Source organism: Danio rerio, chromosome 22 (assembly GCF_052040795.2).
Source record: "Danio rerio strain M-AB ecotype USA chromosome 22, GRCz13ab, whole genome shotgun sequence".
NCBI lineage: Eukaryota > Metazoa > Chordata > Actinopteri > Cypriniformes > Danionidae > Danio > Danio rerio.
In genome coordinates, this window is record NC_141042.1 from 24,197,389 (window position 1) to 24,222,753 (window position 25,365).

The 25,365-nt window shown below is 36.3% G+C and overlaps 1 protein-coding gene and 1 long non-coding RNA gene across 26 annotated transcripts; both read right to left on the reverse strand.

Moving 5' to 3' along the window:
* Positions 1 to 289: 289 nt before the first annotated feature.
* cfhl5 (complement factor H like 5) lies at positions 290 to 25,192 on the reverse strand. The gene is given in 7 exon segments (NM_001386840.1): positions 290 to 569; positions 8,484 to 8,669; positions 9,465 to 9,659; positions 9,761 to 9,952; positions 12,967 to 13,158; positions 24,891 to 24,964; positions 25,163 to 25,192. Coding segments are annotated over 6 exon segments (1,023 nt in total). The 5' UTR covers positions 24,958 to 24,964; positions 25,163 to 25,192; the 3' UTR covers positions 290 to 378.
* On the reverse strand, positions 15,928 to 22,187 carry LOC147838498 (uncharacterized). 25 transcript variants are annotated; one of them, XR_015522020.1, is made up of 12 exons: positions 22,104 to 22,187; positions 21,607 to 21,697; positions 20,895 to 20,944; positions 20,191 to 20,298; positions 19,823 to 19,953; positions 19,650 to 19,690; positions 19,429 to 19,520; positions 19,202 to 19,332; positions 18,106 to 18,175; positions 17,913 to 17,984; positions 17,363 to 17,450; positions 15,928 to 15,999 (listed from the first exon to the last, which is right to left on the reverse strand). It is a non-coding gene; the product is annotated as an uncharacterized LOC147838498 (long non-coding RNA). The 25 variants fall into 25 exon arrangements; XR_015522022.1 differs by having other exon boundaries at positions 19,650 to 19,693; XR_015522029.1 differs by having other exon boundaries at positions 17,809 to 17,984; positions 19,650 to 19,693.
* Positions 25,193 to 25,365: the final 173 nt, after the last annotated feature.

A 25,365-nucleotide genomic window follows, 5' to 3' on the forward strand; every position in this document is an offset into this window, starting at 1 on the left:
ACGGAGATGTCTAGATGTTTGCCCTGTTAATATGTCTCAAGCGCTGGTGATGCACTTGTACTTCTTTCTTCTTGTCCCTAAAATGTGCTTTGTGCATTTATGTGAGCAGGCTCTGTTTTGCTTTATATTTCTAGCTTTTGTCTTCAATCTGTAGAAGACACTTTCAGGTAATAGACTCTAAAATTGTGTAGTGATAATCATTAGCTGAAGGAGTCAATGTCACATTCATACAAGTACATTTTAAACATTTCCTTAAGTTTTACTTGGAAAAAAATCAAAAACGAAGGAACTGATTTGAAATATTTTATTTAGATTTCCTCCATTTGTTTTTGCTTACTGGAACAGCAGACACTTCAACTATGTTTTATTCATAGTCAGTCACACACACTCAGGCAAAGTCATCGTTCCATCATTGCATATTTGTTTGAAGTCGCCTTTCATACGTTCATTTTCCCTCAGACATGCAAAAAGAATTTGATCTTTGTGTGGTGAGAATAACTTGCGTGGTGGACCATATTTCACCTTTATACCTTTTTCATTCATTGTATCCAATGTCACTGAACAGGGCTCTGAAACAAACGCACATTTGAATCACTGTGTTACAAAATATTTTTTTTTGATTTATCAACACATCCTACTTTAAGATTACTTTGATTTATTTTTTTTTTTGGTGCAATTTAACAAAATTTTTTATGTGTGCATTTCATACACAAGGTGCATGTTGAAACATAAATGTATTTCAGTGCTTCCCACGGGTTTGGAATATATTTGGGATGGTAGCCGGATTGAAACACACCTTTTACCCACAGTATATATATATATATATATATATATATATATATATATATATATATATATATATATATATATATATATATATACACACACCAAACTTTGCATTGGTACTGAATAATCTAATGAATAAGCACAAATATACTATTGTAAAGCATCCTGTAGAAAATATTAATTTAATAGAGAAATCTGTGAGGGGGGTTCTTAGCTCTCTCTCTCTCTCTCTCTCTCTCTCTTTCTCTCGATATATATATATATATATATATATATATATATATATATATATATATATATACATATATATATATATATATATATATATATATATATATATATATATATATATAGCCTATATACACATTTATTTTTCTTCGGCTTGGTGCCTTTATTAATCTGGGGTTACCACAGCGCAATGAACAGACAACTTATACAGCATATGATTTATTGAAGTCAGGCTTTTGACTTTAATCCCCGCTTTTCTTAACCACTTTTATGAAATAGCCCCCTGGTCTTGACCAGGTTAGGTTCACAGAGTAAGTTACCATGGTAACTGACTCTGAGTTAAAGTTACCTCTTGTTCAGAAACAGGTTTGACTTACCCTGCTTTCTCGAGTTTAACCTGCCATTTTGAAACGGAAAACCCAGAGTTTCTCTCATTTCAGTTTAAAAATACTCTGAGTTTTCACTTAACCTCCTTTCTGAAACAGGCCCTTGGTCCTGGTTTGCTACTGGTGATAAACAAATTTTTGTTTACTAGTTCCTTCCCTAACTATCTCAAATTTGGCGTAGTGACACCATACCTTAGAAAACCAAACCTCGATCCAGCCTCTTTCTCAAAATTTTCTGCCTATTTTTAATCTTCCTTTTATTTCAAAGATGCTTGAGAAAGTTGTTTTGACTCAATTACAAACATATTTGATTTTAAATTCAATGCTTGAGACATTTCAATCTGGTTTTAAAGCATTACACAGTACTGAATCTGCACTTTTAAGAGTATTAAGTGACATTTTTACAGAAACTGCAAAATCTATGGCATTAGTCTTATTAGATTTAGGTTCTGCTTTTGACCTGGGGGCATTTTCATAAAAGTGGTTAAGAAAAGCGGGGATTAAAGTCAAAAGCCTGACTTCAATGAGCTGAACTAAACGTCCACGCTTAAATTGGTTCCATAACAGCAAGTTGAAGATTATTTGATCTAACTAGTCTGAGTTCAGTTTAAATAATCTAGATAACTCTCTGGTTACAAAAGTAACTCTCGGGAACGGAAATGCTATAGTGGATGTTTAATCCACGAATGGGGATTTCATTTCAGAAAGCCAATTGTCTGAAAGAGTATATAACGGGCCAATGAAATGCCAAATGAGTTGGCAGCGTAAGATTGCGCACGTGTACCTTATTGCCATTTAGCTCCGCATATAAGCACAGGGAAAGCAAGGAAACGCCATCCTTTTAAGCTGAAAAGACTCACACTTGCAGCTAAGGAACAATCATTATGGCGATGCTATATAGCATTTCCGTTCCCCTCCTCGGGAACGAGGGTTACTTTAGTAACCAGAGCGTTCCCTTTCGGATGGGGAACTTCAATGCTATATTGGATGTTTAATCCACGAATGGGAAAATGTCTGGAAAACGCCATTATGACTGCACCTTACCTTCGCCTCTGATGATAGGATAGTCAGGCATAGCGTGAGCGCTCCTGCATGAAAGAAAGACGCGGTCTTCCAATGTGATCCCTGGTCCTTACTTATCCCACTTCAAAGAAGTTTTACGGTTTTAGATATATTTTTTGGGAGTCGCAAGCGTCTAGATAATTCTAGGAAAATACGAAGGGAAAAGGGTTGGGAACATTGGGAAAGCGTGCAGTCCCTATAGGGAGGATGTTGCGGAGGCCACCTACTACCCAATGGGCAGATATTATGGCAAAATATATGGACTAGCCCTGAGAAGGGGGAGTATGCATATAATAAGGTGGTTAGCGGAGAGGGAAGACACGGGTCCGCCCATGAAGGCGGACTGCACCGTTGCTGAATAAGCATATGGGATCGCCTAGTGGGGATCACGCATAGCGGGCACCTATACCCAAAAAGGGGGCTGACAAGCGGTCAGACCTACAATGTAATGGGCCAGCCAGTGACTCCTCCACTGAGTCAGTGCTGTGGGCCTCGGAGGAATCTGCAGGGCGAGGGTGCCAGATGGTGCCCTGTCCCTGAGAGAGTAGGTCCTTTCTCAAAAAGATCTGTGCAGGGGACAGTGCATCCGTGCCGAGAGAGCCCTCGGTCAGGGAAAAGAACAACTGGCAATGAGCGTTTTCGGGAGAAGTAACAGATTGAGCTGGGCTTCCACGAATCGCGCCCATATCAGCTGAACAGACTCTGGGTGGAGTCTCCATTCTCCGGGATGGCTCCATTCTCTAAAGGCTGCCATGAGAGCGTGTCGGCTGCACGGTTGAGCTTGCCTGGAATGTGAATGGCGCACAGCGATTTCAGCCACGGATGACTCTAGAGGAGCAGACGGCGGGCAAGCTGAGACATGGGGGAAGAGCGAATACCCCCATGCGGTTGATATACGCCACTGCCGCCGTGCTCTCTGTCCTGACCAGAATATGCTGCTGCTCCAGCACCGGAAAAAAATGGTGGAGAGCGAGAAACACTGCCAACAGCTCCAATCGATTGATATGTCAATGCAACTGGGTTCCTTTCCACAGGCACGCAGCTGCACGACCGCAGCACACAGCCCCCAGCCCGTGCTGAAAGCATCTGTTGAAACAACAACATGACTGGAAGTCTGTCCTAGAGGCACTCCGGCCTGTAGAAACAAGGGGTTGTTCCAAGGGTTGAGGGTGCGGCGACACAGCGCAGTAACAGTGACTCGGTGTGCGCGCGTGTGCCATGCGCGTTTGGGGACTCGATTGTTGAGCCAGTGCTGGAGTGGTCTCCTATGGAGTAATTCGAGCGGCGTGACAGCGGCTGCGGATGCCATATGCCCCAGGAGCCTCTGTAATAATTTCAGTGGGACCACTATTTTGCTGTCGAGCTCTCTCAGACTTTCAGTATAAACTGAGCACGCTCTCCGGAGAGGCGCGCTGCCATGGTGACAGAGTCCAGCTCCAGCCCAAGGAAAGAGATCCTCTGCACGGGGCGAGTTTGCTTTTTCCTCGGTTGACCTAAAACCCCAACATGTGGAGGTGCCGGAGCACCTTGTCCCTGTGCATAATCAATTGCTCCCTAGAGTGGGCTAAAATCAGCCAGTCGTCAAGATAATTGAGTATGCGGATGCCCGCGAGCCGAAGGAGTGCTAAGGCACCCTTCGTGAGCTTGGTGAAGACCCGCAGAGACAGAGAGAGCCCGAAGGGGAGGACTTTGTATTGCCAAGCTCGACCTTCGAACGCAGAACTGCAGAAACTGACGGTGGCAAGGAAAAATTAAGACATGGAAATACGCATCCTTCAGGTCTAATGCTGCAAACCAATGCTGAGAACAAACGCACTGGAGGATGCGCTTTTGCGTGAGCATTCTGAACGGCGGCTTGTGCAGACAGCGGTTCAAAACGTGCAGATCTAGGATTGGCTGTGACCCACCGCTCTTTTTGGGCACGATGAAGTAGGGGCTGTAAAACCTGCTCTCCATCTCGGTAGGAGGGACCGGCTCCGTTGCATCCTTCGCCAGGAGGACAGCAACCTCCTCTCGCAAGACAGGGGCAGACAGGGGCTGAACCTGGTGAAAAACACACCCGTGAACTTGGGGGGCTGTTTCGCAAACTGAATCGTGCTAACCAGGCAGGCAGAGCTCTCGCTAATGGACTCATTGCTACAATCGCTGATGTACCAGCAGCGGGCCAGCACAAAGTGGGTGTGCTGATTCGGGAAGCGCGAGGGTCCCGCGGAAGAGCTGGAGGCAAGAGATTTGCTCTCACTGCGCACCCAAACTCCGGAGAGTGGGCTCGAGGGGTGGGAGAAAGGAGACCGTCCTCCCATCGCTCATGAGCCACTGGCGAAATGCACCGAACCTGCTAGCTAGAAGCATAGCGTCTCAGACTGGCAGATTTCGGGCTGTCACATCCGGGAAAGTGGAAAAGTGCTCTTTTATTGATGTTTTCATAGCAGTAAAAAGTGCCGTTGGAAATGGGGCCCGCCCCTCCAGGCCCGCTGAATGATTCATATGGGAGTCGCTGGGATAATTAGGTAAAAATAAATCCTGATTATATTTAAACTGAAGTAATTGTATTTGTGCACAAAAAAAATTCACTGTTAAATGTTAATGTGGGATCTTTGGCCCCACAAATTACCCAGTGTGCAAGAAATCGCAATGTTATGTTTGATAAAACTTAAAATTTGACAAACAGATCGGTACTGTTGTAAAATCTTGCTTTTACCATGTCAGACAACTGTCTAAAGTCCCGTTTACACTAATGCGTTTCAGTTTGAAAAAGCATAAGTTTTGCTACGTTTACGCCATCAGTCCACACTACGCCGGAGTTTTTAAGCGCCGAAAACAGAGTGTTTTGGAAATGCTGAAGAGGCCGTTTTCATTGTAAAACGCTGCTGCTCCGTCTCAGTGTGGATGAGGAAAACAGAGACATCTGAAAACGGAGGCGGGGCTGCCGACATCTGCCTATTTGATTGGGGCTTTTCCTCAATATTAAGAAGCCTACACACACAGTTCAGTCCTGCATCCTCTCCTTGTAAGTTCAGACTTCACAAGTTTGATCAAGACTGCAGTCTCCCCCTCCTCAGTTTGATATGGAAAACATACCGAGAACACGGGTAAATCTTCAAAGGGAACAGTGTACTTATAATTTCATTCACATCACCCTGGCTACGTTGTTTTAGTTTCTCAACAATAAAATATAAACATGATATAAGGAACTGCCTATTTTCATTTTGATATTAGCAACTTAAAAGACAGAAGAAATGTTGAGGCGTTGTGCTGCATGTATGAGCGTCATCTTCACTGTGTGGATATTTATAACAAAACGGAGCCTATAACAACTGCCTCCTTTCAATTTTTAGTGAAAATTTGAAACATACCCTCTCTTTTGCTGAATATCAGTTTTAAGAATCGATAATGGCCATTATAAAAGTATAACATACAATAAGTTTATACATTATAGGAAATAAGGGCAAGTGATCAGTCAATATACAGAATGTAGGCTACGTGGTTACATTAATCATTAACTTATCTTTGTGCCTAGCCAAAACATGTTACCTGAGAACAAATAATAGATTCCAATGACCAAAGTCAGGGAATATGTCGTTAGATAAAGACAACAAGATGAATGAAATATCCCGTTTAATAAATATAGTGAGATTAGATCCAGCGGGAGATCCTTGATGAGCAGTCCGACCAGCACAGCTCTCATCTGGGTAGACAGGCTGCAGCGCTTGCCCGAGAGTGTGTGTGTGGTCACGTGATGTGTTTTAGTGTGGACGTAGAGCTTTTCAGAAGTGCTGGGTGAAACGCTGGTGTGGACGTGGATTGTTTTCAAACGCTGTTTTAAAACTAAAACGCACTAGTGTAAACGGGGCCTTAGTCTTCCCTCTCCCGTCTGCAGCTGGTACAAAGTGCGGCTGCTAGACTACTCTCTGGCACCCACAAGTATGAGTCGGAAATTCTGATTTTAACTGCTCTTACCCATTAAATACAGAATTGATTTGAAAATTGTATTATTTGTTTACAATGCTGTCAATGATCTTGCTCCTCAGTATCTTACAGACTTGCTTTGTCCATATACCCCCTCTCAATCATTGAAATCTTATGATCTCAATTTACTCACAGTGCCCAGAACATGCCTTAAACGAGGTGATCGAGCGTTTGCTGTTGCTGGTCCTAAACTCTGGAACACTCTACCAATTCACATTAGACTTTCCCCCTCCATTTCTGTGTTTAAGTCTGTTTTAAAGACCTATCTATTTTCTATCACTTTTAATACTTCTTGATCACTGTTTTATTGCTTTTATTTGTTAAATGTGTCTTTTATATTCTGCTTCTCTTTCTATAGTACTCCTTTGTACAGCACTTTAGGGTGCTTTCATACCTGTAAATCGATTCAGTTGTTCCGAAACAGAAATAAAAATTGTTACATTGTTGCTTTTTGCTCTTGGAGAGGTTCGCTTTTACACGGCAACAATTCTAATCGGACCAAAAGAGTTAAAACAAGTCATGTGTAAGTAAACTCTCCTCACATTTGTCAGAGTGTCAGGGTTTATTTTGCAGAGTCCCGCTTAGCTGTCAGGAGGGGCGGTGGTTTGGTGGTGCGACATGTCTGAAGAGTGAGGAGAGATGCGGTGGGGAGGGGTGAGAAGGGTGCGCGACGTAACCTATCTGAGGTCCGGGAGGGAGACGCGAGATTACCGGGAGATTATTACTCATTTGCGGGCATCCGGAGATTCGTGAAACTTCCCGCCCTACTCATAATTCTCTCTTTATTTAGCCGCATGCCTATAAAACACAGTGATATAACTGCGCTTGGATCGTTTGCTTTCTCACTGCAATCGATCCACTCCAGAGTTCGTTTCAATCAAGCTGACACCACCTCTTTCTAGCCATCTTGGAGCGATTGATTTGGCGCGGATCCGAGAGCAATTGGTGGTTTCACATATGCCAAACGAACCGCGCTAACTGGGCAAACGAGACAGGTTCCAAAACAAAAGTGTAGGTGTGAAAGCACCCTTAGTCAACCCTGGTTGTTTTTAAATGTGCTTTATAAATAAATATTGCATTGTGTTCTATATTTATTATTATCTGTTTTTAACTTTTTTTTTCAATTGGTTAAAGTTAGAAAAAAATCCACTATTTCTCTTTTATGCTATTCAGGAGCCATGTGCACCCACTGACAGGTAAAATCTCCCTTTTTCTATCTCTCATTCAAGTTCAGGTTGCTTTATTGGTATGACATTTTGCACAATATTGCCAAAGCATTTTAGATGTATAAAATATGTAATATATTGAAATAATCAAGTTAATAAAATATACAGCAAATGAGAAATAAATGGCAGAAAAAAGGAATAAAACAGACATTATCTCTAAAAATTATAATAATTACAAGAATAAAACGCGTAGATTATTTAAATATGGCAAATTAGTTGATTACCTATTTCTAATGGTGTACAAATATTCTGCAGCGATTTAAATGTAATATAGTTCTCAGTCCTACCTGAGTCATAATTGATTATTTAATGTCTCTCTCGTGCCTGTGCGCATAAAATTAACAACAGCTTAGAAAACGAAAGCAACATCCCTGTGGTGGGGGGCTGCCTAAGTAAAGCCTACGTGTGAGAAGCACTGTATTTGCGGTTGCTGTGTTGCTGACTTAGAAATTTACAAACTTATTTTGTTTAACTTTTATGTGAGCAGTTCTTTTGTTTATAAGTTTGAGTTTGTAATGGTTTCGTACTACTCATTAATTGAGTTGATTTTAATACATACGTCTAAACTGGCTTACGCAATGTTTACTACTTAACTTTTCAGGTAACAAATCGAAAGAACAAATTCAGAGATTCATACATGCAGATGTACATTGCTAAACATGTAATAATTTAGTGTTTATAATGCAAGGCAATAACATAAATACTTTCAAATGACAAACATTCTTTGAATAGACTGTCTTCCAGGGATTTGTTTTATATTTTCATTTTCTTTTAAATGTAACTATTTTGTGGCATTCATGCCTGGGTGTAGTGTGTTCATACTTACTCAAACAATAAATTTTCCCTGTCCATTCTGCATCCTGGCAAGTCATGTAGCTGGAGTAGGAGGGACGATCATCCATAGTGTATTTATCAAAGCACCTGTATTCAACCCTCTCCCCTGAGCTGTATTCTGTTTTTTGCATGTATATTGTATCTGCATTGTCCACATTTGGTGGTGGTCCACAAATCCCTGAGAGAAAAGCACATATTTTTTTGACTGTCATAACCAAAAAAAAAACAAACAAAAAAAAACATTTTAAATCTCAATATTAGTCAAAAATCTTTTATGTTATTAAGGCAGATGCATAACTTTAACCAGGGACAGGGGATACATGCCCCTCAGTTTTCAAAATCCCATTTATGACCCCATTTAAAAAATATATATATATGTTTTTTTGACACTGCAAATGGACAGAGAGAGTTTTCATAAGTAGATGTACGCGTCCCTGTCCAATAACTGTGTGCATGCTCTAAAAATAATTCTGCGAATATTATAATGAGCAGGTATTACGTTTGAAAAAAAGACAAGCAAAAAAGATGACTGTAGAGTCAACATGGATGAAAAAGAAGATATGAGTCAGCCGATCCAGTATAATGCTCAGATCAGAATTATTGTATTATCTGTCAGACAGCACTCTGTATGTCTACATCTGCTGATGTTGGTTTAATGTTTAGGAATTTGTGCTGCACAAAAACTTTGCACCAGGAATGTTAATAAAACTGCTACTCTTACATTTTTTAGGCTAGTTTGAAATAAAAAGAGTTTAATCAGCCAAATTTTTTTCCTGGAGTTTATATCACTATATTTGTTAATGCAGAAAACGTGATTTGTTATTGAAAACGTCTCTATCCCCCACTCCCTTACATCCTTATATTAATTTAATTAATTTTAATAAGAAGTTTTAATAACTATTTACTTTAAAATGAATAGTAGTGATGCTTGTGATCTCTGTTAATAAAACTCAACTTAAACCCATGACCATACCTCCTACACATTTAGGGAATGGGGCGTCCCATTCTCCATTTGACCGGCAGGTGATTTTATTCTGTCCTTGAAATTGAGCACCCCGAACACATGAAAGAGTTACTGTGTGTCCAGGTTTGACTGAAATCTCACGCCCTGGTTGCCCCTCAACATCTGATCTCATGTTCACTGTGAGGTTTGCAGCACATGTGGCCTCTAAAAGAACAGAAAGATGCGGTCAGTCAATGATCCATCCTCCATGTCAGTCACAGATATGTCTTTGTCCAGCTAGAAGGTTTTACTTTAAGTGGCCGCACCTTCACATCTAGGAAAGGCACTGCTCCATTCTCCATTCACCAGGCAGGTGATTTCTCTTTGCCCTTTCAATTTCATCCATGGCTCTGTACATGAAAAAGTCATCCAGTGTCCAGGTTTGATGGGGCCCTCAATATCAGGGAACCGCTCAAATTTTAAGTTTTGCACTGGTGTGTTTATAGGACACATTGCCACTAGAGAAATCAAAAATTGTCACACATTTATCCACTAGAAACTTTTTTTTTGTCAAGAAAACAAATAATGCAGCAGTCTTTGCTTCCCTTCATTCATCTGTTAGTTTCACTGACATGTAGTCATTTGAGTTAGATTAAGAGTGGTAATGTGTTAACAGTAGAACCACCATGAAGTAAGTTGGGACTTTTTTCATATGTACATAACAGACCTTTAATAAAATATTGAAGCCACACTGTCTTTAACTTTTACTAAAAATTGTCTCATTTACTGTTCCTAGGTGTTAAAATTGCTTGGATGAAACCAAATGCGGCCAAAAAACGGCAAAAAAAAAAAAAAAAAGCGGCGCTGTACTTTTATACCTGTAAGCACTAGCATGGGTCAAATTTCCTCGCTATATAGTGCCAGTGTTTATGCTCAGCAATGACTTTCACCCTCACTCACTCATTGAATTTGTGGTTATAATAAATAAAGTCATAATGTGATTTAAAGCTGATTTAGTAGAGGTATTGGAAGCACAAAAGACTATGAATGACGAAGTCTGACTGTGTGGAAATAAGTTAAAGTTCGAGTTGCATAAGCACCTGACAACTGATCTCTGAGACAATGCACAATTAAATTTAAGTGTTTTTCCTTCTCATGAATGTCCAGGCTTTATTGCTGTTGTTCTCTTATGTAAATGAATACACCAGACTAAACAAATAAATAATTAGATGAAGCTGTGGGCTAGAATTTGTCATTGCATCATATATCATCATGTTATAAATGATATTGTTCATTCGGTAATACTTAACTACACACTATAAATCATTTATTAAGCATTAGCAAATAGTGAATTCATTATCTGTTAAGCATTAACTCTTCATTAATAAGCGTTAGTAAGCAGTTTATAACTGCGGCTACAAATGCTCTATTCTTGACTTATAAACTTATTTAAAATGTGCTTAATACTTGTACTTTCATACTTTGTTAATGATTTATTTTTATTACGAAATTAAGTAGGCCCTATCGCATAGTTTACAAAGCATTTGTATTTAAAAGGGGTTGAGGGTTTTTAGGATCATTCAGAATGAGTTAGTAAATGATTAATAAACTATTGAAATCAACATTTATATGACTTATATTCAGGCATATATTAATAGTTACTTTGTATGTTAATACATGCTTTATTAACTCAACTTCATCTATTTTTGTGACCTAATCTAAAGTGAGCACTATCTATGCTTTATAAATCCCTTATAAATAACAAATAAAGGCTCAGTTAAATTCTAAACAGGAAAAATTACATTATTTATTGGTATTCATTTAAAGATCCACAAATGAAACTGTACTTCAAATGAAAAATAAATATTTGTAACCTTATCTAAAATAAAATCACTGTAGAGTTTAAACATTGCATATTATTATATTTTTAAATTATTACATTGTTGTTATTTTATCTAGAGGGGTGGCGCAGTAGGTAGTGCTGTCGCCTCACAGCAAGAAGGTTGCTGGGTTGCTGGTTCGAACCTCGGCTCAGTTGGCATTTCTGTGTTGAGTTTGCATGTTCTCCCTGCGTTCGTGTGGGTTTCCTCCGGGTGCTCCGGTTTGCCCCACAGTCCAAAGACATGCGGTACAGGTGAGTTGGGTAGGCTAAATTGTCCGTAGTGTATGAGTGTGTGTGTGGATTTTTCCCAGAGATGGGTTGCGGCTGGAAGGGCATTCGCTGCGTAAAAATGTGCTGGATAAGTTGGCGGTTCATTCCGCTGTGGTGACCCCGGATTAATAAAGTGACTAAGCACAAGAAAATGAATGAATGAATGAATGTTTTATCTAGTTTTATGTCGTACTTTGACACTCCTGTTATTTAGCAATGTTTAAACTTTACAGTAATTTTTACTTTTTAGATAAGGTTCCACAGATTAATGTTCATTTGATTCTGAGCCTTTACTTGTCATTTATAAGGGATTTATAAAGCATAAATAGTCCTCACTTTAGATTAGCTCACAAAACTGGATGAAGTTGAGTTATATAAGCATTTATTAACATATTAGTCAACCATCAATATATGCCTGAATAATAAGACTTATAAACGTTGTTTTCAATAGTTTATTAATCATTTACTAACTCATTCTGAATTATCCTAAAAACCCTCAATTACTCTAAAATACAAATGGTTTGTAAATTATGCGATACTTAATTTAGTAATGAAAAACCAATCATTAGCAAAGTATGAAAATATAATTATTAAACTCATTTAAAAAGTGCTTATAAGTCAAGAATAGAGCATTTGTAGCTGCAGTTATAAACTGCTTACTAACGTTGATTCAAGTAGAGTTGATGCTTAAATAATGAATTCACTAGATGCTAATGCTTGGTAAATGATTCATAGTGTGTAGATATTATAAAGTGTTACTGCAGTACTGTAACTGCTTCATTCAGGACGTCACACTAACATTACACACATTTTTTCAATTGCAATCTCCACTCGAAAGGCTGAAATTATTTCTCTTTGCTGCTGGACTAAACTAGCATAAACTAAGTGTTTAGAACAGGGGTGGGCAAACTCGGTCCTCTAGGATTGGTGTCCTACACAGGTTAGCTCCAACTCTAATCGGTGTACCAAAAAGTGTTTCTGCAATTAAGGTTGGAACTTTTTTCTAACACAAGTGCTAGAAAATTTTCAGAACTGATCAGGGTTCATGAATGTCACCATTTTGGTCCCAGACACTCCCCTTTCTTGCCAGCAGATGTTCCCCTCCCTTGAGAATTGATTTTACGCATATCACATATCCCTTTGCATGGTGCGGATTATTCAGCACCTGAAATCTATCTAGTCACTCTGGTTCAGTGTAAAGTCTTGTTTGGTCCTGCAATCACTTCTGAGCGGTTCCGGGTTAGTTGTATTATATATATAATATAGAATGGCTTTTTGTTGTTGTTGAAATAAAATTTTTGACATTGGGTAAAACAATAATGTGTAAAAACAATCCTCATATATTTAGAACAAATACATTAGAGTAACATGTCTTCATACCTCCACATTTTGGATAAGGGTTATCCCATTTTCCATTTGACAGGCATTCAATTGATCGGTGGCCATACATCATCATGTTCCCATCTGTGCATCGAAAAACTAAGATATGGCCAGGTTTATAAGGTGCAGAAACTCCTGGATGTCCCATTAAGATGTACACATTGATGAGTTGGTGCTCATCACAAGTGACTTCTGTTTGTTGAAAAATAAGTTGAATTCAGTCATAAAAGTTACAAAGCAGCTGGGAATAACTAATTGCATGAAAATGAGGGAAAAAAATATCCTATGAATTGGACAAGTTTATTCAAAACTGGATAAATTTGACATAGCGATTAGTTTTTGTTTTATATACAAATCTGTAAGCTGAGAAAATATTATATACTTTTCCTTCTATGATAATAAAGGACTACTGAGACATTCCAAGCATGGGATGGGTCTTCCTGGTGAGGCAGAGTTCCTCACAGCTTCAATACACATCTCTGCCATTTGCTTACAATAACCATGTGCTCTTCACCATACACAATTCATCTGCTTGTGTTCTTCCTTCAGATAACTTTGTCATGTTTGGTGTCATTTGACAGTTGATGACTTTAGTGTTGTAGTGATGAAATCAACAGAGACATTGATTGATTATATTTCAATCTACAACATATTTACTATTGTTGGGTCATGGCCTGAGGAGAGTATGTTAATGTTCTTCTCCCCCACTTTATCTCTTCATCTTTGCTCTCACGTTCAGCTGGTCTTAGGGGTTGGTTTTTACTCATGTTTGACAATGCTTTGCTCAGGGTATAATAAGGAATGGTAATTGTTGATCTGGGACAATGGCTTTTACTCTGCATCTCCCGCACACCAGTGCGTAGCCTCATATTTCTCAGTTTCACTGCCTTTGTTGCTCAGCAGTGCATATGTTACAGCTAATTTCTTTTTACAGTATGCTAGTTTGTTTCATTCTACCGTCTGTATATTTAAACATGTAATTTATTAAACAACTTTGCCGGCTTTAAGACTTAGAGATTCTTTCTCTTTATTAATGATGATAACAGCTTTAATGGAGTCAGATAAATAATGGATTAAAACACGCCATCCTTCAACTGCTTTCTGTTTCTGATTATTGGTACAGAATAGCAGCATAAGCTTCAAGCCTTACATACATACATATATATATATATATATATATATATATATATATATATATATATATATATATATATATATATATATATATATTAGTGCTGTCAATCGATTAAAAAAATAACTAATTAATCGCACCTTTTTAAAAAAAAAATCACGATTAATCGCATTTAAAATACTGAAACTTGTAATTTTGCCTATTTAAATGTAAAATTAATGTAAACGCAAGAAAAAAATATTTAAATATTATTTATTTTTTTAATAGAATTTTTGTTTAACTTGTAACACAGATTTCTTCATGTAAACAACCCAGACAGCACACATACGTTGGGCCGACGTCGTGCCGATTTTCAAAATTCCATCGGTGCGATGTCGCTCAGGGAGCGTTTGCTAATTGGCAAAATGTCGCCGCGACGTCGGCAAATGATCGGAAACGCTGTCCGGCCGACGTTAGGACGACGCAACCGGAAATACCGGCCGCTCCGCGGAGGCGCTGTTCTCAGGCGTTTTGCTCATGGACCACTAGCTGCAGCAGCTGCTTATTTATAATAAACACGACACACTCTCAATAAGTTGAATATTTATTAATATTTTCACTAACATACAGATAGATTAACATACTTTTATCACACATAACCATGTTTTACCACGTTTAAAACAAAACCAACAAGTTGTACTATAACCATGGCTGAACTAATGTGCAACTAAGATTTTAAATACAAAGTCCATTGCAGCATTTACATTAAGACCATATATTTACAAGTACTTCAAAACATGTACACTAAGGTGACTATAGTTTACTATAGTAAAAACACAAATAACTTGTGTAAGCACATGTTATAATGCTTATAATTTCTTAAATAGTGTTAAAGAAAATGCATGTTTCCAAGACTATAATCTTAAAATACATGATAATACCAGTCATGTGTTCACTATCCAAAAGACTTTCTTCAGGGAGTTACAATAATAAAAGAGGACACAAACACAAAATAAATACCAAGCAAACAATATTTACAGTAGTAAATAAAATCATACAAATTAAAATAATTTGATAAAATCTTATTAAAGTCTGTAGTCAATTTTTTTTTTTTACAATTTTTTTATAAATGGCATTCAACAATTTGCAATCTCCTCTGAACTAATAACACATCAATAATATAAAATAACAATATTTTCTCAGAGATAACCAGTTTTTTTAAGCAAACTCTAATGCACGACACAAAACAGATTTTGTCATATATATATATAAAATCCCTTAATTTCTGTTTAACGGAAATATTTTTTAACACATTTCTAATCACAATAGTTTTAATAACTCATTTCTAATAACTGAGTAAATAATATTTGACTAGATATTCTTCAAGACACTTCTATACAGCTTAAAGTGACATTTACAGGCTTAAGTTATTATGAGCCAAGTTATTGTATATCGATGGTTTGTTCTGTAGACAGTTGAAAAAAATAGCTTGAAGGGGCTAATAATATTGACCTTAAAATGTTTTTTAAAAAATTCAAAACTGTTTTTATACTAGCCGAAATAAAAGAAATAAGACTCTCTCCAGAAGAAAACATCATATTTTCTTGCTCTGACCTATATATATATATATATATATATATATATATATATATATATATATATATATATATATATATATATAACTGGTTGTAAATTGTGTACCAAGAAAACAGACAAGATTAAAAGAAATAACCTGTCATTTACTTTTGTTTTATTCTTGTGGAATGTTGCTTACACATAAAAGGGGATATATAGGTGGAATAAAAAGTGTGTCGCCATCCTCTAAATTGTTCTTGTATGTTGTCTTCATCTTTAGTCTTCACAAGTGAGGCTGGCCCAAACCGGGACTGCAGTAGCCAAATCTAATCCTTGTAGTGGGAACCCTTAAATAAAGCAAGAAACCAAAAGAAGAAAAATTAGGATTGCAGCAGTTCATATTACCACAAATACATATTATTTGTTTCATGACATATAACTGGAGTATGTGTTATGCAAGTGCCTAGCTAAAATGTGTCATTTAATTTAAACTTAAAGAGTTTGTCTGAGCACTAATTTTCAGAAAAGCCATTTGAAAGTTAAATACCTTGTGAAATTATAATGAATGTTTTTTTTTTGGTTTTTAGTATCATTGTGTTAGTATAAATGTGTATCTAAATATATGTCTAATCTTCAGATACCACATTACATGCAAATTAAACTAAGTTTTGTCAACTAAAATGTCACACTGTACACCACATTTAATATATCATAGCTAGGACCAGGAGGAATCTGCAGATTTTTTTTTGCTATTTCTGCTGAAAATTTTGGTGGAAGTCTGCGGATTTCTGCGGAATTATTTTGGGAGTATCATAACTAAAACCTTAATATATGAAATAAAAAAATAATATATATTTTTAATTTTATTTAATGTTTAAAATGCAAATCCAATTAGATTCACTTTATTTGGTAAATAAAGCAAGTTTTTCATATAACATATCTAGTAAGACAGAAAATATTACTGTACAAACCTCATTGTACATAAATCAGATGAACATTTTCACATTAGTCAATAATATTACTAAAATTAAGTAAAAAACTGAATTAATATAGATTTACACACATTTACTCAAGTAAATAAACAGAATTAATGATAGGCTAAACATCTGCGGAGTTCTGCGAAAAATCCGGGTGGGCCTAATCATAGCTTTATTTCTGTTACAAAAAGGTTTTTCAGCAAACAACTTCTATTATATGTAGGCTATAGAGGAGGATATATTAAGAAATTATATATTCAACTCTCTAATTAAATGCACCTGATGCAGCTAATCGAGTCTTTTAGGCTTATTTGAAAACTTAAATGACGTGTTGGACCACAGTTGGACAACGCTCAGTGAGAATACTTTTTTGCACAAATTCTTTCTGTTCTAAAGAAACATGTCTGATTGTTAGCAATCATCAAAGAGCACACTTTTTTTAAAATAAATACTATGCTCTTAAAAATAAACTTTTCATACATCAAGAATACTAAAAATATGTTTATTTAAAATGTTTTATATTTAAAAAAACAGCTTGAGGAGAGAATCAGTACATTGGAATACTATTTTTTCAGAAGGATCATGTGACACTATTAATTATATGCATTGTATTAAATTCACAGTATTACTGCTTGACTGTATTAATTAAATAAAGCTGACACTATAAGAAGAGAATTTACCATACCAACCTAAAAGCTATGAAACAGTAGTGTATGTTTAAGATGTTACTTACTAGTCCTATTGTACTTTGGAGAGGTTGTCTGACAGGAGGATCCCTTCAACTCAGCAGAATTCTCAGCAGACCATCAGCGTACACCAATCTAAGAATAAAATAAGCAATTAGTTAAAAACCAAAAATATATATATTTTATATTTCCAGGTTTATAGGAAAGAAGAAAGCTAAAGCAGATTTAAAATGTAGAAAAAAATAAAACCTATTGACAATTTAATGGCACAACATACCCCAAACTAAGCACGCTCAAATGGTTAATTTTAACTGTTAAGGATTCATTCATTCATTGTCTTTTGGGCTTAGTCCCTTTATTAATCTGGGGTCGTCACAGCGGAATGAAAGGCCAACTTAGCCAGCCTATGTTTTACGCAGCGGATGCCCTTCCAGCAGCAACCAATACACACTCATTCACACACACTTATACACTATGGTCAATTTTAGCATACCCAATTCACCTATGTCTTTGGACTTGGGAAAACCGGAGCACCCGGAGGAAACCCACACCAACACGGGGAGAGCATGCAAACTTCACACAGAAACGCCAACTGACCCAGCCGAAGCTTGAAGCAGCAACCTTCTTGCTGTGAGGCAAACGTGCTACCCTCTGCGCCACCGTGCTGCCCTGTTAAGGAGTCAGATTAATATAAATGAATTGACATGTTTATTTAGTGTCTGACACATTAAATATTGCATTTTTAAATATTGTTTCATTTTAAGATTTATTTCAGAATTAACTATAGAACCTGGATATGTCGTCACATTTTCATGCACAGCAGCATTTCCAAGAACATAGAAAAACAGAATATAGGCCAACTGAAAAAAAAATAAATGAAAAAATTCTGAGGGTATAATCTTGGATAAAAATATCACAGTTTCACAATATTGTGATTACTGTTCTGAAATGTGTTTTTTTTATCTCTGTGTAAAAAACAGCTACTTTTTCCCCATTGAACACAATATGTTTTGTTTTAAGAAACATTTAAAATATTTTGTAACAGTAAACGTGCCAGGCTAAATAATAATTTAATAAAATAGTACTATCTTCATTAGACTCTTCATTAAAACACTGATTTCTTGTGAAGGCATAATAAGCTATTTGTTTTTCAGATGTTTGCTGAATCGTGAGCTGACCAGTAGCTTTTGATGTGGAGGGTCTTTTGCTGCTGTAAATAATGTTGGACTATTTTTTTAAGTCTTTGATAACACGCTAAAAACCATATACAATGCATCCGGAAAGTATTGATACTTTACTTTTTCCACATTTTTAATGTTTCAGTCTTATTTCAAAATGGATTAAATTCATTATTTCCTCAAAATTCTACACACAATCCCCATAATGTGTGTTGACCCGATTTTAGTTAATCATTTACAAGTCAATATTGCCTATATGGATTGTAATTTAAAAAAAAATTAACATGTAAAATTGCAGTGTTAATTGCAATGCCATCAAACATTTTAGACGCACCAGTGCAAAAAGCTAGTCTAGAGCACTTGGAATGCTGGTGTAGTTCTAGTTAAATTCAGTTTAGTTAAAGCTGTATATGCAACAGGTCTCAAGTATAGGATTTAGTATTTAACTAATCTTAACAATTAAACATTTACGAATCTGTATTAGCCAGCTCATGTACTACAATGTAACAGATACTGTATATTGCCACCTTGATACTTAAGCTTTCTTTAAAATATTTTGTGTTCAACCGATTAATTAATTCTTTCATTTAATTTTTTCAGTGCAATAGTATAGCTTACACTGGTGTATTTGTATGGACCCCCCAAAATAGCGGAGGCCACTTTCTGGCCACCCAAGTATAAACTTCTAGCCTAGCCACTGTGAACTACCTGTCTGTCCTGCTCCAGAACTCTTTGTCGGCTGCTTGTATGTCTGGACACAGCTGCACAAGTCTTTTAACACTGACAAATACAGCCTCTGCACATCCTCACAACCAGGAGAACAGAATGATCAGGAGGACCTGAAAAATATAACCAACTGAAATCAGTTGAAATGTATTTTGTCTTGTGATGATGGCACAAAAATAAATTATTTTTCACAAAGGATGTGCTGTTACCTATGAAACATTCTATAATGAATGATCTTTTTGATCCTGTTTCCTTTATGTCATTCACTCAGAAATGGTTTGGACATTTGATTGTATCTAAACTGTAATGAATTTAAGTTACAAAAACATTGATAGCAGGACCATTGATCTTGTAACTTATACAAATTGTTAAGTATTGAACAAGTCTGCAACCAAACTAGTCAAGTTAATAATACTAATCTCAACTCAACTATGATTAGTTGTCTTGTTTCTGCTGCCCAGACGGTCACACCTGCTTATAAAAAAAGGAAAAAGTATGGTATTTTTACAACAATGAAACTGCAAACAACGTAACTATAAGGGGGTAAGCAGTGAGCATCTTTTATTATAAGCAATTTACTGAATACTTTGTCACTGGTATTACCTAAAAACCAAACGTCCCAAGTTTGGCTCATAGCTGTCCACACATCTGCCCAGTAGCTTGTGGTAATACTGAAGACACTGATCAGCTGGTCCAACTGAGTTTGGAGTTGAACTGCAATCAGGCATCCAATACTGCAAAAAAAAGAGAAACTCACTTTGGGTTAACAAATAATGTAATCCCACACATTTCAAGTAATTGTGCAGTTAATTCTCTTAAAATGAATGAATGAATTCTCTTATTGAATTTTCTGAGAGCTTATGAATATATTTTGTCTTCCCAAAATAGCATGTACTGAAACACAAAATTATATAAATATAATTTAATAAGAGCGTGACGTGGTGGCACAATAGGTAGTGCTGTCGCCTTACAGCAAGGATGCTGACTCGAGCCGCAGCTGGATCTGCAGGCATTTCTGTGTGTAGTTTGCAAATTCTCTCTGCGTTTGCGTGGGTTTTCTCTGGGTGCTCCGGTTTTGCCTACAAGTCCAAAGACATGGGGTACAGGTGAATTGGGTAGGCTAAATTGTCTGTAGTGTATGAGTGAGAACAAGCGTATATGGTTGTTTCCCAGTGATGGGTTGCAGCTGTAAGGGCATCCACTGCGTAAAACATATGCTGGATAAGTTGACAGTTCATTCCGCTGTGGTTACCCCAGATTAATAAAGGGACTAAGCAGAAAAGAAAATGAATGAATGAATGAATGAATGAATGAATGAATGAATTTAATAAGAGTTAAACTGATCTGTTAACATGTCTGTCAGGAGCTGATCTACCTGTTGTCAAACTGATGAAAATGTTTTCTCAATTTACTTTAACATTTTTGTGTTTGTTTATGTTTTTATAACTTGCAGCCATCGTTAAATTTAAAAGTATTTTAAACATGCATGGACATCTAAATGCATATAGGGCACATATCTCAAAACATTATGAAATATTTCCAGATAAATCCATTTTGAATTAAAATGTATATTAATCTCCAGACTTGCATCTCCCTGATCTTTTTAAAAGAACGGCCATTCATTTGCTCATCACTGTTTGACAAGTGTCTGGCAGTCAGTCAAAAATATACTTACATATAAAGATGTTCATCAGCAACACGGCACTTAGGTTAAACTTAGACCTCCTTTTCAGTTGATGTGGAAAACAAAAGCAAAAGAAAGAAAAAACAAAACGACTGAATACAAGTTGCATATCATGCCTGTACAAATCAAAAATTATTCATTTAGGGCTTAAATTGACTTAAGGATGAGTTAAGGTGTAAGGGATGGGTGAACAGTGTAAATATACATGTAATTCATAGCTATGATGTAAAGCTAAATTTTCAGCATCATTACTCAAGTCTTCAGTGTCACTTGATCTTTCAGAAATCTTTTTTTAAGATGTTGATTTAGTGCTTGAGGTTGAACTAATATAATGGTGATTATCAAATGGTGCTGATTTGCTGCTCAAGAAACATTTCGGATTGCTATCAATGCTAAAAACAGATGTGATGACAAATAATTTAGTGTAAACTTTTTTCTAAGATTTAATAAATCAATTAATCATAAAAAATTAAACAAAATGAAAATCACAAATATTACTTCATTAGCAGCAAATCTATATATTTACTAAGTTCTGAAGAATCATGTGATGTGAAATTTAATACCACTAACATGTTTCAATGTCAAAACTTTCTTAAAACAACTGCAATAAAGACAAGTAACAGATGCATAATATAGACATGTAACATGTGCATAATGATGTGCAATGGAAATTCATATGAATTAATCCTATGCTTAAAGTTACCTGTCTTTCCTGTATCTCTGTGATCAGCTCCCTTCAGAAATTTAGGAATCTTGAGTTATATTTTCTGTAGCAGGAGGTTATTCTCTCACTCCTGAAACCACAGAACACTTTTTTTACTTAACATTTAGTTTAAGATACCATGAAATATCAAAACACGATTGAACTTTTGATTCACGGTCCTTTACAGTAACGTTACAATGCGTATTTTAGACTACATATGGAGTGCATTCAATAAAACATTGACAAAACCTCTCATCTACACATAAAGAATAAATAAAAGCCAAAACTTTAACAAACAAGTTTAACAAGAGCTAATAAGTTAACGTAATATTACCCCGACGCTAACGTTACCAGTGCTAATATGCTAACGGACTTTTACGAAGACTTACCACTCTTATATAACATAATATTCAACTGAATATTCATCAATTGCCAATAATAAATGTGTGAGGAACAGTTTTATTTAGTAATTGCTTTGTTTTAGGGACTAAACTTACCTGAAAACAGTCAAAACGGCAGCTTGAGAGAAGTCGTGTTGTGTCTTTTAGGTGGTGTCGTGTCGTGTTGTAGCTTCGTTTCCCATAGCAACATCCTCTCCGCTCCAGTGTTGGAAGCAAGACGCGCGCGCGCACATTAAAGTCTTGCAGTATTACATTTATAAACATGATCACTCCATAGACAATTTAAATAATAACCTTGTATTTTATATCTTGAATTTAAAATGTATTTAGCAGTTTTATATACGCTATTATCTTTAAGACGAGCTTTATAGCCTACTAAACTGTTACAAAACACTTTATTTGTGCATTCACTGTCAAAAATAAATAACCAATAAATATAAATGCAAGTATATATAAAACAAAGATGTCACTCTGTAAAAAGGTGTTTATTTTAATTAAACAGCCGAAATGCAGAACATACTTGATTTTTACACTGGGAAAAATGTATTAGAAAAAGCCACAATAAAAAAAAGCAAACAGCAGTTAACACCAGAAAAAAAACAACGTTTTCATTATTAAAGCATAACAATAAAACTTTTTATATTTTAATGAATTGAAATCATGTATTGTAGGCATTTTGGTCAGTTTTACTGCATTAAAGCTGGACCGACCGACGCAGTTCACATGATGCATGTCGCGTTTGTCTAATTTATTATGCACGCAAAAACTTACTTGTAAACCAAATATGTTGCCGGATTCTTTCATGGGCATGAGAGATCAAGTGCTTATGAAGTGCTTCGTCGGCCTCTGGTAGTTAACCGACGCAGAGCCGACGTTTGTTGAGCTGGAACAATAGAACACACGACCGAACGATCATGCGTGTTTGGCCGACCATATACCGATGTTAGAATTAAAGGGGCCGACGTGTTGACCTTCGGCCGACGTCGGCCCAACGTATGTGTGCTGTCTGGGAACATACCCACAATAAACCATCAAGATCCTGGCTTGACAGCCATATTTATTACAGAAATTAAAACACAGGCATGTTAATGACATTTAAATTTCAAAACAATCAATGCCAATAAAGAAAACATTGATTTCCATGTTGGATTCTAAGAGGACTGCAAAAAAAAATGCCAAAATACAGGAATTGCAGATATGGAAAATGAAAAATTATAATAATAAACTATAGAATACAAACTGTTGCACTCGTTGTAAAGTTTTATTGCTGTGAGTTGAGAACATTAATTATAGAGTAGAAACAATTTTTCTTAATCCTCCTTTACATTCATCCAGTTGCTAAGACTAGGAGTATCCCGCAAGTGCACAGAGACTCCCAAATGCCCGCAAATGAATAATAATTTCTTGCAAACCGGTCATTAAATACATTGCACACCCCTCTCCCCCCTATTCAGATACGTCGCTCACTCCACCCCTGACACCCCTCAACGGGCCTGACACAGACACACACAGACAGACACACTCAACGCGCTGCAGTCCGCCGACGTTTTGGCCCCAACGGCCTTCCATACTGGAGCGACTCCCCTCAGATTCAACACGCATGATAACGTTCATCAAATTTGCTAAGCGTCCTAAACTAAGCGTCCAAAAGTATTACTGTATTTCACAAGGATTCTGACACAACAATGCGAAGCATACGCTTTCGTTGCGTTTAATGAGGAAACACGCTAAACTTGGAGGGCTCATGCTGAAAGGCAGAGTAATGCCCTGTCTTTGACAGCTCGCGACTTCACCAGACGTTCTGAGTACATTTACATAAGACACCAATACTCCGATTTTAATATGATTAAGATAATACTCTTATTAAAATTCTACCGTGTAGCCTTAAAAGGAACCTTACCTTAAAGGATTTTCTTTCTGTTCGCCATGCGGTATCAACTTACAACAGATGTCGAAAGTTAAAAATTAAACACCCGAAATTGCATAAAACTCTGGATAACTTATGCAACTAATTGTTTTATACTGGAACTTGCCTTCAAAAAGTTCTTCCTTGGTCTTATCCACATTTATTGCATGTTGAACACACGTCCACCACAACAGGAAGTAAAAAAAACCCTGAACTGCGTTAATTGCGTTAATTCTTTTTAACGCGCGTTCATTATTTAAAATTAATCGCATGCGTTAACGGGTTAATTTTGACAGGGCTAATATATATATATATATAGGCCTATATATATATATATATATATATATATATATATATATATATATATATATATATATATATATATATATATTGCGATATGAATATACACACCAGGTGAATTGAACAGCTTTATTTGGAAACATTTAATTAATTTAGATGGATTGGGATGATCAAATTTTTAATATGCGGTGTGTTTGCATAAATTGTAATAAATTACAAGCATATATAAATACAGCAAAGCAAAGATATAAACAGTGCTTTATGGTCTGAGACTGGATAGTCTAAAAGTGTTTAACTGTATTCAGGTACAGAAATTAAACAATCAAACATAAAATAAAATGGTCAGTATTGTATAACTGATTTTGAAATAATATTTAATAATGTATTTTGTCCTTTAATCTTAATCTAGTCCTGCAATGTGACGGATACGCACATTGTGATATCGATGCTCAAACAATTTATTGTTCAGCCAAACTACACATTAAATGTATAATTATGTAATCAGAATTAAGTAAATTTTAGAACTTTTATTAAAGAAAATACGAAAAGAAGAAAAAACATATGTATAAATTCAGGCAACATTATAAACAAACACTTTGATAGCTTTTATAATACTTTTCATAGTGTATTGAACAACATGTGGATATTTAAAACATGCTTTCTTTAGTTTGTGTTACCTTCAGCATTTGTTGAGACATCCATAATCGTTAATAGAAGAAAGAGAAAAATCTTGAAGTGTTTCATGTTCAAGCTGTAAAACATGACAGATGGCTTTTTTTGCAATTTGCTAAAATTGCAAAAATTTGCATTGCTAATAATAAGTATCGACTGAATCACCTACTGAATATATATACTTGTCACTGAATATAAATAACTTGTCAAATTGAACTCAAAGCAAAGAAGTGTTTGGTATTACACATAAATTAGTATGGAATTAAAGTCTAATTACCTGTTTTCCAAGAGATATTCGTGAATGTTTGAGGCTGTTTGTTTTGCTATGCGTTTATGAAGACTCTGAGTAATGTTGCTGAAAGTAGCCGGCCCCTTGACTCCGCCCCACCAAACAGAACTCAGCCCCATCCCCAGATATTTTACTGAAAACTCAATAGCAACCTAATTTTAAGCTTAAGTACAGCAACATGCGTTAGTTTA